This window comes from Nilaparvata lugens, chromosome 10, assembly GCF_014356525.2.
Source record: "Nilaparvata lugens isolate BPH chromosome 10, ASM1435652v1, whole genome shotgun sequence".
Lineage (NCBI taxonomy): Eukaryota > Metazoa > Arthropoda > Insecta > Hemiptera > Delphacidae > Nilaparvata > Nilaparvata lugens.
In genome coordinates this window covers 1,048,584-1,065,661 of record NC_052513.1, presented here as the reverse complement: position 1 = coordinate 1,065,661, position 17,078 = coordinate 1,048,584, and the positions used below count along the sequence as shown (strand labels likewise).

General features: G+C 33.2%; 1 protein-coding gene across 1 annotated transcript; it reads left to right on the top strand.

Annotated features, from left to right (window-relative positions):
• Nucleotides 1-191: 191 nt before the first annotated feature.
• Nucleotides 192-16,936, top strand: LOC111044576 (protein CNPPD1). The gene is made up of 6 exons (XM_022329758.2): nt 192-429; nt 1,450-1,546; nt 7,600-7,805; nt 8,789-8,917; nt 11,162-11,329; nt 14,169-16,936. The coding sequence occupies exons 1-6, from the start codon at nt 367-369 to the stop codon at nt 14,733-14,735; spliced, it is 1,230 nt and encodes a 409-aa protein (XP_022185450.2). The 5' UTR covers nt 192-366; the 3' UTR covers nt 14,736-16,936.
• Nucleotides 16,937-17,078: the final 142 nt, after the last annotated feature.

Below are 17,078 nucleotides of genomic sequence, written 5' to 3'. Positions count from 1 at the left end.
GATTTCATCTATAATATTCATCAAGTAAATGAGTTTATCAAATTCATACTTTATGCATAATTTTATCAATTTTTCATTGCAAAAGTAAATTTAGATTAGGACATTCTGTATCAAGTGACGGTACAAGCGTATCATCCAACTTCAATGCCATTATAATACGACGACTATGAAATAAAAAACGTGACTAATTTAGATTTAGTTGGCTGTTGATTTCTTTGGGAGGGATTCTGTTATCTGGTCTGGTGTGAGTGGAAATTTGGCAAATAATAAAGTTTATGTTATTGTTTTCGTCTTACTAAATTTGTATTGTATGACATTTGCAGTTGATAATGTTTAGTAAGCTCCATTGAAGCTTCTGTTTTTGAAATGTCTGTATTGTCATCATCTTTAAAAAGACGTCGTAGATCACCTAATAAAATGAAATTTAAGGTTAGTGTCTCCATCATTCTATGTTTCTTTTATAAGCTATTTAAAATAATAAGATTGATTTACGCATTTCCTCTCTAATGTTATTGTTTACTTATCACGACAATCTCTAGTTGACTGTGGTTTCCCATCTTACAAGAAAGTGTTTTATTGTTGCCAAGTTTGATGATGTCATGTAGGTCATCAACATATTTTTATGATTTTACGAATCTTATTAATATTGAACTTATTTAATATTATCTAAAATATTTTATTGATGACTAGAGTTTTTAGCTAGAAGAACGCTTAAATTTGGTGGTTCTTTCTTTTTGTGTATTTTTGTAAATTCATAAAAAGTAAATATATTATGCTACCGTATCCTTATTTGGGCACGTGGGTTGGCCAAAGATTTGTTCTTTCACCGACTAATTTTCACATTTCTTGACTTTAATGAGGCTAAAGTCAAGAAACTTTTAAACTAATCCATGACTTATTAAAAGATTTTATGACTAAAAAAGGTAAGATCATTATTTAACTTGAGGTTTCTTTTATCAAGTTGATTCAAGGATATTTCTAGCTTATTCTGTTAAAAAACTATTTGAGTAGGACTATCTTAACTTTATTAAAATAAGCATTTTTCATGTGCATTCAAAATAAGTCAATTTTTAAAACTTCATACATAGCCTACGCCAGTACTAACTTAATATCAATTTGATTTTTTTGTGAAATTTGAATTTAGGTCTCCTCTATAAATTACTGGGACCGTGAGTCACAGACTCTTTTTATCTCAAAACTCTTACATGAATTAATATTCAATGATTCACGTATGAATGCTTATTTATCCATTAACCAATGCCGTTGTATTGCTAAATTCAGCTTGCGCAAAATAATTCATAATGATCGAAAAGCGTTATTCACATACACCTATTCAACCTGTTGATGGTTTTTCAACTTATTTACTTTAGTCTAAATTGACGTATGAAGAACGTTAGTGTAAAGCAAGTGATCACTATTCAACCGTTGAAAACTTTTAATTATTTTCAGGCAATGGGAAATCATGATGAGTTTCTATCCAGGATAAAAAAAACACTTTATTATGGCAAATTTCCACTTACTGAGAGGTTCAGTCTCCCTGTTTCTGGTACGTTCTAGAATATAACACTTTGTTGAATTTGAATTTGTCAAATTTGTTGTTTATCTTAGAAAAGAAGTGCATTCGTGGCCATATTTATTGAAATTCCTTTCTCAAAAATCTAAAATAAAGAGAAATTATCTTAGATATGATTTGACCATGTGCTTGACGTCTGGTAGGCCTATTTGAATTTTTGATTAGAGTAAGTGTGGCACCCAAAATCGTACTGCGAACAAAATATCTCTGTTCAATTTGATGCACAAAGCTTTTATAATTTTATTTTGTGATTTTTAATATGAGTGAAAAAGCATTAGAAATATAATATATATACTCAAAGGCTTGTATTACGTTAATAGACACTAGTCTGGCCACAGCATGGACTCACTGGTGTCCCATTGAATTATACAATCCAATTTTATCAATCTTTTATTCGAGCCTCGACTTATATAATTTTTATATTTCTGATGTTTGTTCCTTGATGCTCCACTTAGCCTATATTAAAAATCAAAGTTTTCTTATCTAAATCCAGCACAATTGTCTTTGTTATCTTTGTTTGAAAATGTCATTATTGGCTTGATTCTGAAGAATGCATAAAATTTCATTATTATCTTTATTCATTGTAATGTTGAATACTCTGTAGCCTATAGAATATATTTTCTCCCTCATTTATGAATGATTTGACAACGATTTTTGAATGTTTCAACCATCATAATATTCCATTCATTCTCGGCCGAGGTATTTCTTGAAAGAGAAAGTCGCCGTTTTTCAAATATCTGAACCGTTCCTCTATTACTGCAATGCTTTTTTGAACTTCAAATTATATTTCATGCCAATTCAAGCTTTTACAAGAGTAGAAGCAATCCACATTATGCAAGCGTGTATTTGTTACAAGTGTTCATGTGAGTTATAAAAGAGTTTGAACAGATGTGCTCTCTAACAGCAAAAACTTTACTAGCTCGTGAATTCATTTGAAACTTCACGGCTGAATATTGTGGAGATAAGAGCTCTTCAGTTTACAAACGATTTGCTCATTAGAATTCAATATTCTTTTGTTGATGCGAAGTTTGCATTTAACTGAATGAGATCAAGTTATGATCCTAGGGCCAGTAATTTATTCCTACTGAAAACTAGGTGGAAATTCAAAGATACTTCAATGTCAAAATCATAGTAGAATCATTCTATCAGAGTAACAGGACTCGTAACTCAACGATTGTTACTCATTTAGTTGATATTTCTTCCATTTAAATATTTTAAATTAGATTTAACCATTGAGAAACAGCGTGAGTAGATCCCATGGTATAGGGAGTTTATGTCGTAACTTTTACTGTTATCTCATGCCGATAGTCCACGTAGTTCTTTCTCTTGAAGCTGTGTGACACTGGTAGGCTCTCATATTGTGCCGTTCATACACTCTCACCCCAACAAAACAGTGAAAATCGACAGTAATCGGCTTGAGATAACAGTAAAAGTTACGACATAAACTCCCTATACCATGGCATATCTACTATTGTTTCTATATGGTAGAATCGAATCTGAAAATACATAATGCACTGCACAGTATATTTGGAATAATTATGATCGAGGGATTGGAATAGCTATTGTTTCTCTATGATTTAACATGGTAACATATTTATGTCATTCCTCTTCAAAAAGGAATCTTCGAATTTTCTAAATTCCATCATATAATGTATTGAAATCTGTCATTAATAAAATATCACTAAATAAGTCTGATATCAAAGTTAAACCAATCGACAATTGAAAAATGATTTTACGTTTTCAAATGATTTTTTATTGTATTTTCAGATGATCGACTCAATTAATAAAATTAATTAAAATCTATCAATATCCTTATTGATTAGTTGATTTGATAATCATTCATCCCCTATAATTTTTTGAATCAGTTAAACAACCATTTGAATCTTCTCTTTAAATTGGAAGAAGCTAAGATTATGTTCCTATTTTAAGTTCCTATTTTTTCGCTTATTATACTAGAACCATAAGTGGTACTCCAGATATGAGTCACCATTGGTGTCCAAAAATCATCGCAGGACATTGAACCGTATTGTACCTATTACCATAGAGAAACGATAGCATAAGTAGATATCCCATGGTATAGGGCGTTTATGTCGCAACTTTTACTGTTATCCCAAGCCGATAGTTCACGTAGTTGTTTCCCATGCTGCTGTGTGACGCTGGTAGTCTCTCAAATTGTGCCGTTCATACACTCTCACCCCAAGAAAAGAATAATAATTTACAATAATGGACAGTAATCGGTTTGAGATAACAGTGAAAGTTGCGACATAAATTCCCTATACCATGGGATATCTACTTACGCTATTGTTTCTCTAGGCTATTACACACATACATCACTGGTGTCTCACGGGTTTCCCGGTCTTGTGTCCTAGTGTAATACTTTATCAATTTCAATACCAGCCCAAGTGATAATATTATATTGTAATCTGCTACGGTAATATTATCTTACGTCACAAGGATGGGAAGGGGTCTTTCTCAGGCGAGAATGATGTTTCTAGTCGAGGCGTTAGCCGAGACTAGAATTTCATTCGAGCACTGCAAAGATATTCACGTCCAAGTAACGTACACGATTTTTTGTCATAATAATCTAAAGAAGAATAATCGAGAAATAGGAAACATTACCTTCTTGTGCTGCATTCTATTATAAACATAACTTAGTTTACAAATTCCGAATAAGGAATTTTGTGGAAGTTGACAAAACTTCCACCTGGAGCGCTGAATGTGTTTTTTTGTAGCAGTTTTGCTGTTCCTATTTCGGAACTAGGAAACATACTTGACTGTAAAGAAAACATATGGTTTCATTACAGTACAGTATGCTGTAATGAGAATCATATGTTTATTTGTTATGCAAACCTTAGATCAGTTATAGAATAGATACGCTGGGAAGTCTAGCCTCTGAAGCCAACATCTACTGCCATATCGCCATATCGTGACATCACCAACGGATAAAAAAAATTGCTGCAGAGTTTCTTTACATTGTTTTCCATAGCCAATTGTGTATATTTCAGATGTAAGTAAATTATTATTTATGAAAATGGTAAACTCCCGCTGAAATAGAAAACAATGTAAACAACTCTGCAGAAAAGTTTTTTATCCGATGGTGACGTTACGATATGGCGATATGGCAGTAGATGTTGTCTTCATCGACTTTCAGTATTAATATACAATGGGCCGTGTCTATTCTATAACTGGTCTAAGATGCAAACAGCTGTTTACCGGCTTGATTTCATGCATGGAAAACAGCTGAGATTGAATGACTATGACAAAATAGTACTTTACGTCACAAGTCCGGTAACGATAATTTACCGCATAAGTATGATTGTTTCTGCCCGAAACGTAGTTGAGGACAGAATTATCATACGAATGCGGTAAATACGTTACCGTACAGGTTACGTACAAATTTTTTGTCATATTTATCTGAGAAAGAATAATATTGCTTAGAAACAGAAACCATTACCTGCTTATGCTCGAGTTACTGCATTTTATAAACATGACCTAGCCCGTAGCGGCTAGTTCATAACAGACAGACCCATCGAGCTCAAATAAAATAATAAAGGCCTATATTGTAAGATTTCAGATGAGTTTTTATAACTTGAAACTTCTTAGATGAGTTCTTGAATTATTTGAGTTATTATATCAACATAGGACTATATTAACTATAGAACAATAGTGAGGTCCACGTTATAATGGCAGTGGATAGAGATGGAAGAACAACGTTGCCTATTATCTGCCTTAATTAATTATATTTTTACATCGTCAAAAACAGATTTGGCTTAGTCTTGGAGCTAGAAAAGGATAGTACTACCTGTTTTGTCAAACGATAGACAAGGATAGCAACATCAAAGTTCATCAAAATACTGTCATAACGTGGACCTCACTATAGGAAACAAACTCGCCTGTAAAAGAAAACATATTTAATTCGTTTATTTCACTGCATTTTTACAATAATTGGTAATACAAATACATACATTAAACATAATGGTTGAACATTACAATTTGTAATACAAATACATACCTTAAGCATAATAATTGAACATAGATAATAATATTAAGCATGTAACAGAAAAAACCACAGTGCATCCCTCTTTAGGCTAAACCTGCGTTGAGGGATGTCTCGCTCTCTAGTTGAGTCAACTTAATTATAATACAATAACAATTTTGAGGTATCAAACAATAAAGTAAATTTTATACAATAATCAGCGTGCTTTTCACAAGATGGGATTATGAATCTTTAACAATAAATTACATTTGAATGAAGACAGCAAAAAAATGTAAATAATATTACACCTCTATTAAACGTTTTTCTTCATAGAAGCGATTAAGTCTATTCTCAAACAAATTGTAACTGGGTGCATCTGATATATCTGATTGCAGTTTATTGAAAAGTCGTGGTCCCTTAGCAAAAGCATGTAAGGAGGCCACTCTACTTCTTGTGAAGGGTTCTTTTAATTTATTAGCAAGATTTCGACGAGTGGAATATACATGTTCATCCATAACTGGAAACTCTGAACGTCTTAAATACACAAACTTCAAAAGATTATTTCAAATAGGGTATCAACACTAAAAACGCCAAATCTCTATACAATACTTCGGTTGGATATTTTATGGGTCTCTTTAAACATATTTTTATTATTCTTTTATAAAGAATTATGAGAGGTTGCAAAATTGAACTCCCACAACTTCCCCAGGATACAATACCTTAGCAGATAATTGACTGTATCAGTGCCAAGAATACAATAATTGATAGATAGGAAGGACATTCCTTAATTGAACGAATTTATAAATTAATTTTCTAAGTTTTGAACAGATGTATGAAATGTGCGAGCTCCACCGTAAATGTACATCCAATACTACACCTAAATATTTTATTTCATTTTCTTTCTCTAATGTAGGACATCCACAGCTGTAGTATGGACTGGCACAATTTATATTATGTGATACTAGTTTACAGTCAGTATTATCTGGAGGCAATCCAGAGGACGACAATGAAAAGGGAAGAAATCTAGTTTTTTGAATATTCAAATGTAGGAGACTATTCTTTAACCAGGACTTGATAACATCAAAGCATTTATTAGCTCTCTGGAAGGTGATTGGCCAAGTTTCCCCCCAAACTATAGCAACTGTGTCATCCGCAAAAGAGTACAAGGAACAATTCCCTAGATTTATATTTAATAAATCATTTATGTATTTAAATATGGTTTCATTACAGTACAGTATGCTGTAATGAGAATCATATGTTTATTTGTTATGCTAACAGCTGTTTACCGGCTTGATTTCATGCATGAAAAACAGCTGCAATTGAATGACTATGACAAAAATAAATTTGACTAATATAGTTAGCCGAGACTAGAATTTCATTCGAGCACTGCAAAGACATTCACGTTTAAGTAACGTACACTATTTTTTGTCATAATAATCTAAAGAAGAATAATTGAGAAATAGGAAACATTACCTTCTTGTGCTGCATTCTATAAACATAACCTAGTTTACAAATTCCGAATATGGAATTTTGTGGAAGTTGACAAAACTTCCACCTGGAGCGCTGAAGATGTTTTTTTTGTAGCAGTTTTGCTGTTCCTATTTCGGAACTAGGAAACATACTTGACTGTAAAGAGAACATATGGTTTCATTACAGTACAGTATGCTGTAATGAGAATCATATGTTAATCAAACAGCTGTTTGATGCAAACCGGCTTGATTTCATGCATGGAAAACAGCTGCAATTGAATGACAATGACAAAAATGAATTTGACTAATATAATATAATGGTTCATCATAAATAAAGCTTGAAATTACAGCGGCCTATTGGGGCTTCTTCGCCTGACTTACCATCTGTAATCTAATCCTGAAGAATAATTCTAGTTTACTTACCCATATATGGTTCATCACAAAGAAAAGCTTGACATCACATCCGCCTATCGGTGTTTTTTTTCTCTTGACGTACCATCTGCAATCTTATCTTGAAAATTCTAGTTTGCTATGTATTCTTGTTTGTGAAACTCTAATTATTTTGTCTTGTTTTGTTGTAGAATTGGCAGCAGAGATCTACTCGGAAGTGAAGTTGGGAAAGAGTTTGGAAAGACTGTGTGTCGAGGAAGTGGCCGATGTGTCGAGATCAGCTTGTGCCTCCCCCTGCGCCCTCATCTTCGCCCTCTTCTACCTGGAAAGACTGAAAACATCCAACCCCGAATACGTTGAACGAGTGTCGCCTTCCGAACTGTTTGTCATATCGTTGGTGAGCTCCAAAATCTAGAATTCGTTTTCCAAAAAATTATATGAATCATTTTCAAAGTCATTCATGTCACTCAGGGTTTTTTGTTGTGATCCATTCATGTACAGTAGGTAATTTATCATTCAAGCTTGAACGCCATAAAAATTCTATTTTTTACATTTTCACTCAAATGCCTACTTATACACGTATATTTCCAATAATTGGAAATAACTGGAGTCGTCCAGTTCCAAAACTCGTTATGTCCTTAACCTCAAATTTTACAGGAAACAGAAAAAACTTCCTATTCATGTTCTGGCGGTAATAATTGATCAAAAAAATTATCAAATATGTAATACAATATAAGAAATAATTCTAACATAGCCTGTAAAATCATACTCCAGTAGTTATTAAGATAAAAATATTTATTTGTTGGACTTAATGTGTTTTGGAACTGTAATGGTAAATTGAGATGTTGTATAATTTTCAGTCAGAAGAACATACGTTTGTCTCTTACCGCCAATATTTACTTGTCTATTTAGCGTTGACCAATGTGCGCCATTTGAAGACAAACTAACGTTACACATATTTGCATTTATAAGAACTGAAGATTGAATATGACTATCTACTTGTAGTAAAACAAGATTGTAGTAAACTAACAATCTTCAGTTCTTATAAATGCAAATATGTGTAACGCTGGTTTGTCTTCAAATGGCGCACATTGGTCAACGCTAAATAGACAAGTAAATATTGGTGGTAAGAGACAAACTTATATTCTCCTCACTGAAGATAACACAACATCTCAATTGGCAATATTCGTGTATAAGTAGGCATTTGAGACGTATGAGCTTTATATGTGCTGTGTATCTGCCATAGATGAAATAGTAATCTGATGGAAACTAATCCAATTCATGATGTTTCCTCATAATGAACTTATATCCAACAATTAAGATTTCTACTTTGGTTTGTTTTCTCTTTTTTCATGAACTATTACATTTTATGATTTTCAGATGGTCGCTAGCAAATTCTTGTACGATGATGGAGAGGAGGATGAGGTTTACAATAGCGAATGGGCTGCGTCGGCTGGAATAGATGTCAAAGAGATAAATAAATATGAGAAAGACTTCCTCAAAGCTATAGTAAGTTCACACACTTCATTTGAAATCTTTTCTTCTTTCCATGTTTTTTGGTCCCAACTATACAGGAGTCCTGTGGCGCCCACTAACGAATCACGTCAGATTTAAAAAAAAAAATTGTTGAAAGCCCTTCGCTGTAATGACACAATAATGCATGACGTCATGTGTTTACACACATGTTCAACACACTTGTCCTGTCGTTAGTGGCCATCCTAAGCCTCCAAATGTTTCTAATAATTCATTTCTGTAACAATAATATCCATCAAAATTATCCTATCAACAATGGTAGTGAATCGACTTGCTAAATCTGATTGTTTTGATCTTGCACTAAATCTGATTGTTATGATCCAGCTTTCAAATCTCCATTTGTTTCAAATGGTTCTGTACTGTCAGTTTTTTTGTGATTCTAATACTATTCAACTTGCTACGATCTCGCCATTCTCGCTCTAATTTTATCTTACAACTTGCAATAATTTTTGTTTTTATTTCACTTCACTACGCTTATTGTCAATTTCATCTTACTCCTCGCAATGCTGGCTGCTACTTACAGTCATTATACTCTGAATAAACAAAGTTGAGACTTGGGCCAAATATCTGTGTTGCCAAATTGTGCGAAATTGCAACCTTTTCATGCAAGGTTTTATAACTGAATATATTCAATTTGACAACCCTGCACCGACTGTGTTGTCAAATTGAATAACTCTTATCGAATCATGTGGGCTTGCATGGAAAACAAATCAAATCAAAATTTTTATTCGAATTCAACCAATTGAGGGTCCTGCCAAACCCGAAGGTTTTTCGGCGGGTGCCCAGTTACAAAAAAAACGAGTTACAAAAGATAAATTAACTTGGACAAAATATAGCAATTTTGTACAATTTAGCAACAAGGATATCTTTCTTAGTTACAACTTGTTTTATTCTGAGTATAATTTATATTTGAAATTTGTGTGCCACCTTTTTTCAAGTAGCATGAATTTTCTGTTGTAGAATATAATTTTTACTAGCAGGTAGCCCGTGCTCCCCAAATGTCCAATTAAAAACTTGACAAACTGGAAACTTGGCCTACTGAAATCTTGAAAAATGTAAAATAGGCCTATAACTATCCTCTGTAAATTAAGAATATATGTGCAAAATTTCAAGTGAATCAGTCCAGTAGTTCAGCCTTGATGATGCGTCATTTGTGAATTCCTCATCCCGTACGTGTATAAATTAATTCTTTCCTTTATTATATTATAGATAATGGCCCATATGAATAAAATCAGAGCAAATGCTCATGAGCAAGAGCATGGAGCAAAAGGTTTTGCTTATGAGCAAAAGGTAGAAGCAAAAGCATTTGCTCATTTTTATATGAATAAGCTTTACCTTATACTCTTACCTTTTGCTCCTGAACTCTGGAGCAAATTCTCACTTATTTTAAAGATTTTTCATCAGCCTTAATTTGATTTCATAGCTCACGGAACAGCTAAATATGCAAGTAGGGGGCACCGCTTGTGTTTGCGTCGTCTGCTCTGTTTTCTATTTATGAATAGAGTTTTAGGCTAGTTGAGTTTAGAATTTTGAAATAATAGCGTGAAAAATGTCATCTCTATAATAATCTTCAGAATATTCTTATAATATCAATAGCCTTCTTCTAATCGTCTACACTCTCATCTTCTTAAATGCATATTTCCTATTTTGTGATGGCTATCTTTTGTATTTTTTCTTTTGTAGGGATAATGGTGATATATATTATATATTATGGTTGAGTCTAAAAAGAGTTATATAGTTCTCAACTATTGGTTGTTATCGTATCTGGTATAGTTTCCTCTTCCTCATACGAATTAGTTGAGCCATTTTACTATGAGCAAAAGGTGATAAGCTGCTCTAGACTATACTCATCTTTTTTGAAGCATTTGCTTCAAAAGTTGAGCAAATGCTCTAGTTTATTCATACAATTTTGAGGAAAAGCTTTTACTTTTGAGCAAATGCTCAAACTATTATTTTCATGAGCATGAGCAAAGGGTTTTGCTCAGGTTTATTTATAGAAAATGAAGCAAATGTTCCTTATTTTAGAAGTATAAGCAAATGCTCAACTTTATTCATATCGCCCAATATTGCCAAACGAAAAACAAATACAAAAATGTTTTAAACTTACACATCAAAACATTTGTTCGTGTGAATAGAATAGGTGAAACCGTATCGAGTAAATGCATGAAGATTCGTTCGATATGAAAGTGAGTTGAAGAAATGAATTATTTTGTTTTCTAGGACTGGCAAGTGTTCCTCAAAGATGATAAATTCTGGGACGGACTGCGAAATATGGAGCGGCAAGTGGCGAAACAGGAAGGACATAAGAGGGGCTGGTTCTCCTATACGGAACTGGAGGCGCTTCTGGATTGTGTTGACGCCTGGTCACTGGCTCATACCCTTGTCATGGTCGGTATATGTCATCGTTCAATCGTTCATATTAATTTCATATCTAATTATTCTTATTGTGGATGGACTTGGTTAAACATGCCTATGTTTGAAAATTCAGTGAAACATACTCATGTCATTTGCTTTTGAGAAAATTAGTGATAGAAAACATCAATGAAAAGAAAATGGTTTATTTTTATTTATTCTTTTTTGGATACAATTACAGATCATATTATTATAGCCACCTCTAATACAAGGCCGCGGCCTACGCTATTGCAACCTCGCAGTGTAGGCCTACAATCTAATACGGTACATGATTGGTGAAAGAGATCAGCTGGTATTTTTTAAAATCTTTTCATGACAAGAATCAAGAATTTAATTTGCGGTAGAACTTTACAAAAAAGCAATAAGCATCGTCAAACAATGAAACAATAACTATAATACAACCTCTGTTGTAAGTTACATAAATGAAACATTTTACATTTAAATATCATAAAATTTACAAGAATTGACAAAAAATAGGTTATGTTTTTACTTTTGAAAGTTCATTTCCAGTTTTCTCCTCAATGCTGTTATTCTTGTCATGATGGGCTTTTTCCATCTAAGTCGACTTCTATTTAAGTAGGCTTCTATATAAAGTAGTGATCGGCCTTCAATCTGATCCGTCAACCGAATTGAAGCCTAATCTCATACGAGTGGACCAACACAGATAGCCATCCATGTCAAATTTAATATCACGGCCTCCAGTCCGTCTCTCAGCCAGACTGAAGGCAAATCTCAAAAATGGCTTCAAGACCCAGAGTATGAAATTGTTATCAATGTACCTAGAATACATGTATTCTACATTGATTGTTACTGTGGGCTAGACGTAAGGCTGTCGATAGAGACTAATGGAGAGGTTTTTTGAAGGAGGTCAAGGCTCTGAATGAGCTGTAGCGTCAAGGAGTAAGTAAGTATTGTGGGATATTACTGTGTTGATCTCGAAACTTTGGTCCACATTTGAGAGATCAGCTTCCAGTACGGTTGACGGATCAGACTTGAGACTTATCTCCACGTGTGGGTGGAAACTTAGTGGATTGGTGGAGGTAGCTTTAAACTTTAAGCTTAAGAGTGTTGAATGTAATGCATGTTTTTAAATGGGTCAAAACATACTGCGCCATTGTGCTCGCCACTTGTCTCCTCATTTCAAGTTCTTCGTTTTCAAGAATTTCTTCTTCTACAGGGTGTTTACGAACTCTAGGGTGTCTAGGGCATTATTCCTGGGTAAAAAACATGTCTAAATATCATATTTAAATTGTCCGTAAGTCTTCAGTTACTCACACAGCGGCCATTTTGCTTTTTTCACTTCTTATCTTTTTCTAAATAATGGTTGAACATTCGAGATTGAAACTTTGCACGCTCATTAAATTTATAGAAACTAGACAAAGCTAGAAAAGTTATATTTTTTCAAATTCATAAAACAAAATGGCGGCCATTTAAAATTGTGTTTCTTAAATAACTCAGAAACCGTTGGTTTTACAAGAACTTTACAAGAATAAAGTTTTTTAGTAAATTTAATTGCCTATCGATTGGTACCTGATTTTTGAAGATTGGGCCAATATTAATTGAGATATGGCAGCCTTAGTGATAGGTGACCACTGAAAGTTTGTTTCAGTGCAAACCATGGCATGCTGATCAATGATGCAATAAACTCTATTTGCATTGCATGTTAATTGTAAGCGATTTTAGGTCATTTCAAACAATAAAATAATCAGTTACCAATCGATAGGCATTCAAATTTAATAAAAAAAGTTATTCTTGTAAAGTTTTTATAAAACCAACGGTTCCTGAGTTACTTAAGAAACAAAATTTAAAATGTCCGCCATTTTGTTTTATGAATTTGAAAAATTATAATAATTTTTCTAGCTTTGTCTAGTTGTTATAAATGATCGTGCAAAGTTTCAATTTCGTATGTTCAACCATTATTTAGAAAAAAAATTAATGAGTGAAAAAAGCAAAATGGCCGCTGTGTGCGTTACTGAAGACTTACGGACAATTTAAATATGATATTTAGATATGTTTTTTACCCAGGAACAATGCCCTAGAGTATTGGTAGGGAGTTCGTAAAAACCCTGTATATCTAGAGGTGCGAACACGAGCAATTCACTTTTCATTAGCCGATTACGTCTGTATTTGTAAAACGTGTATTTGAAACAGTAATAGATAAAAAAAGCTTGGTATCAGCTGATTAATAGTGAATTGCTCGTGTTCGTGGCGCGTAAATCTGTACGCACCTTAGGATCTCCAAGTATAGCGACGAGACAGTGTAAATCCTCTTCTTGGTATTTTTCTTCAATCTAAAGAAAAGTTGCTCGCTTAATGCGATTAGCTTGTTCACTTTCATTATATATTGTAACCTAATATTGTATACATTATAACCTAAGGTGAACGTGATATTTTCGAGCTCAAAATCAAAGTGGTTTTATTCTTTATTTTGTGAATTTAAAGTTTGTTTCATGTTTTTACAGACGTTTTATCATCAATTTATCCAAATTCAAAATGGTTTGTTTTATTCTAATTCAAATTTTCAGATTGTGATTTGGTGTAGAAAATTGAAATTGACATAACCTATAATTTTATAATGTTTGGACAATTCGAAACTAAATTAGGAAATGGAAGAAGTTATGGGCGATAGACTGTTTTTTTCATTTCCGATCGTTGTATTATTTTTGCTAACATAATAAATAAATTTTATATTTATATAATTGTTTATAGCTTTGTTATAATACATATATTGTGAAAATGCTGATCCCATTGAATTGATTTTGAGATATACGAGAATAAACTAAGTTAATTCATTGATGAATATTTCATGTTGCAGGTCTCAGTAGTGTGTTTGACGAGCTACACAGCAAGTATACTGTCACTGTACGGCTCGGCAGCATTGGCAAGTCGTCTCCCCGGCCACCACCTCAACCCAGCCTTCCGTTCTCCGATCTCCACCAGTGTCCAACCGTCTGACTCTCCGACATCGAACGACTCCATCGACCTGCATCTTCCGATCGACCTGAATCTCCCTATCGACCTGAATCTTCCTATCGACCACTGTCTCAACGACTGTTTCTCAACCAACCGAACCTACGATCTCTCGAACCCAACTCCTCGGTACTCGTGGCTTGTCTCATGGCTCGATTACACCGATACCAACTCGACGACCAACGAATTTTCCGACCAGGAATGGATTACGGATTTCGAGTTGCACGATAATTACAATGACGAGACTAACGAATTCTCCGACCGGAAATGGATTGCAGATTTTGAGTTGGACGACAAGCCGCATGGACATTCGACTTCCTCTTGGTTTCAAGGTTTGTTTGATGGAAAATTATCGCCGGTTAGGGTTTCATCCATGGCTGGGTTTCCTTTCAATATAATGTTGACTCAGTAATGTGCCAAAAAATGTAAGGTGGATGATGAAATTATGTGAGAAATGTTCTTGAATATGTTGCAATGAGGATCTGAGACCATCAATTTGTTCGCAACACATGATAGAATCGGTGAATTAAACTTTCTATTTTTGAAAACATGGATATCAATTTATTTGAGGGAATAAGTGCGGAATCGAATCGAAGAGTTGAATAATTAAAATACAAAGATTTAAGATCTGTGGCTAAATCCTCCCAATACATAATTCAGGTAAAAAATAGTTACTTAACTTTAGTCAATTTGTAAAACTACATTATTAGTCATTTATAAATTTAGATCCGAATTCAGGTTTGAACTTCAAAGATAATTGGACGATTTCCTTCTTATTTTTCAAGCGATATATGCGTTGACACATTCAATATTCATTTAATAAATAAATAGAACTTCAAATTTCAAGTTCAACTCGTCGTCGTTTGACACATTAATCACATTCGTTACATTTTACTATTTCATCACCTATTCATGCAAATTAAAGCGGTGTGCACAAGGCTTAAGGTGAAATTTTGTGCAAATTCTTATGTTTTTTCGCAACTACTTTCAGCTTTGGAATGAAATCTCCTGGAAAAAGGTTTAATTATCGCAATTTTGAAACTCGATTCGATTCATCAAGTAAAGATTTTGTTGACCCACGTAAGTACAAGTTTTTTATTAGAAGTTTCGTAATATTTGACGAATTGTATCGTTGAGTTTTATTGGATCGCTCGTATAGATTGAAATCATCCACCTTGCTACGTTGAAATTAGTAATTTTCCTTCATTTAGCTAAGAAATATGAAATGTGTAATTTTATTTAGATTTACTCAATTAACAAGTAATTTACTATTCAAGTTTAATTTGCACAATAGTGTTACTGTAATTCTTCAATACAAGTTCTCTGACATTTTGAACTGGATTTCAAAATTATTTCATCCAAAGGTAATATTACTAAATATTTTAATGCCAGTAATATTACTAATATTATTATTAAACATATGTGAAATAAGTAAGCTAGAAAAGATCTAGAGTAGTTGAGAATATTTTTGCAAAGTGGATTTATAGCAGGGTTATCATGCAGAGAATTTAACAGTTGTTAAACATTTACAGTTGAATCTTTCAAACAATTTGTGTTATTTAGTCGTGTTAGAACTTTTATATTGGGAGTATAAAGTATAAACTATCACATTAGTTTTCAAGGATATCTCATGATAAGTACGATTCTTATAATTATAAAGGAAATCTACATTGATATGGGAATTAAATAATTTGTTTATTAAGCGTAGTTTAATGTTGATTACATTGCTAAAAATGTAATTTTGGTACAAATTCACATATGTGAAATAAGTAAGCTACAAAATCTTGCTGTTTTCCAAGAATTATTCATGATCCTTAATGCTAGAACTGTGGTCTCTCATTTCATCTCATCTATGGTGAATGCACACAGCAACAGACATATGGAGAAAAAATTGAACGTCTGCATAAAGACGTGAGCAGACATACGGATGTCTGTGTGCATTGCAACATTTGAACACTTGTGGATAAAGTTTTCCTCCGTCTGTCTGCATACGTCCGTATTTTGCTGTGTGCCTTTGCTTTTATGTGGACATCATCTTCATCATAAATAGACAATTTTCTACATTGTCGGGAGCAGGCTTCCAGTATCATCATACATTGCGGGCAAAATTACTCTCGATTAATGTTATTGAATAATGTTTTCGTATAATGACAATGGTAATTTATAGTGTTAGATTTGTCAATTCATAATATGTTGGAATCTCAAGCGTCATAGATTTTACCTCCTATGATAAATTTTACACATACAATTTTCATAATTTATAGAGAAAACTTTGAATGCATTGATCAGGATCTCCATTGTTTCAGACTGAAATGTAAGTTAAATTTTGCGTTGGGTATTTTATGGTTTTTCACTATTATTCTCATATCCAATGTCTTCTTGTTCATGATTATCTTCTTTTTTATAATACACAAGAGGTACTTGTGAATCATGATTTGTTACAGTTCATTGTAAGAAATACCTTGTGCAATTCTTGTTAGCTTCTAACACAACGATTTATTTATTGCATTTGATAGCTGTAATACTTATCACCAAAAAATCGAGGGTTTTAATTTGATGTATCTTATGATTAATTAATTTCATTTACAGAAATAAATAATTTATGATATTAGATGAATTTTAATTTTTGCATGATCTGTTTACTCCCAATATTTTTGAGTATGTGATTTCAAATTTATAGTGTTGTGTTGTGTTGGTCAGGAGAACTAAAGTTTGTCTGACCGCCAGCTAGTGCTAGTCCATTTAGCATTATCCA

Bases quoted from the DNA above. Each gene is read 5' to 3' on its own strand.
- LOC111044576 (XM_022329758.2), top strand. From the start codon at position 367: ATGTCTGTATTGTCATCATCTTTAAAAAGACGTCGTAGATCACCTAAT. The intron at 7,806-8,788 runs GTGAGCTCCAAA...TATGATTTTCAG, and splicing joins AACTGTTTGTCATATCGTTG to ATGGTCGCTAGCAAATTCTT. The intron at 11,330-14,168 runs GTCGGTATATGT...TTCATGTTGCAG, and splicing joins TGGCTCATACCCTTGTCATG to GTCTCAGTAGTGTGTTTGAC.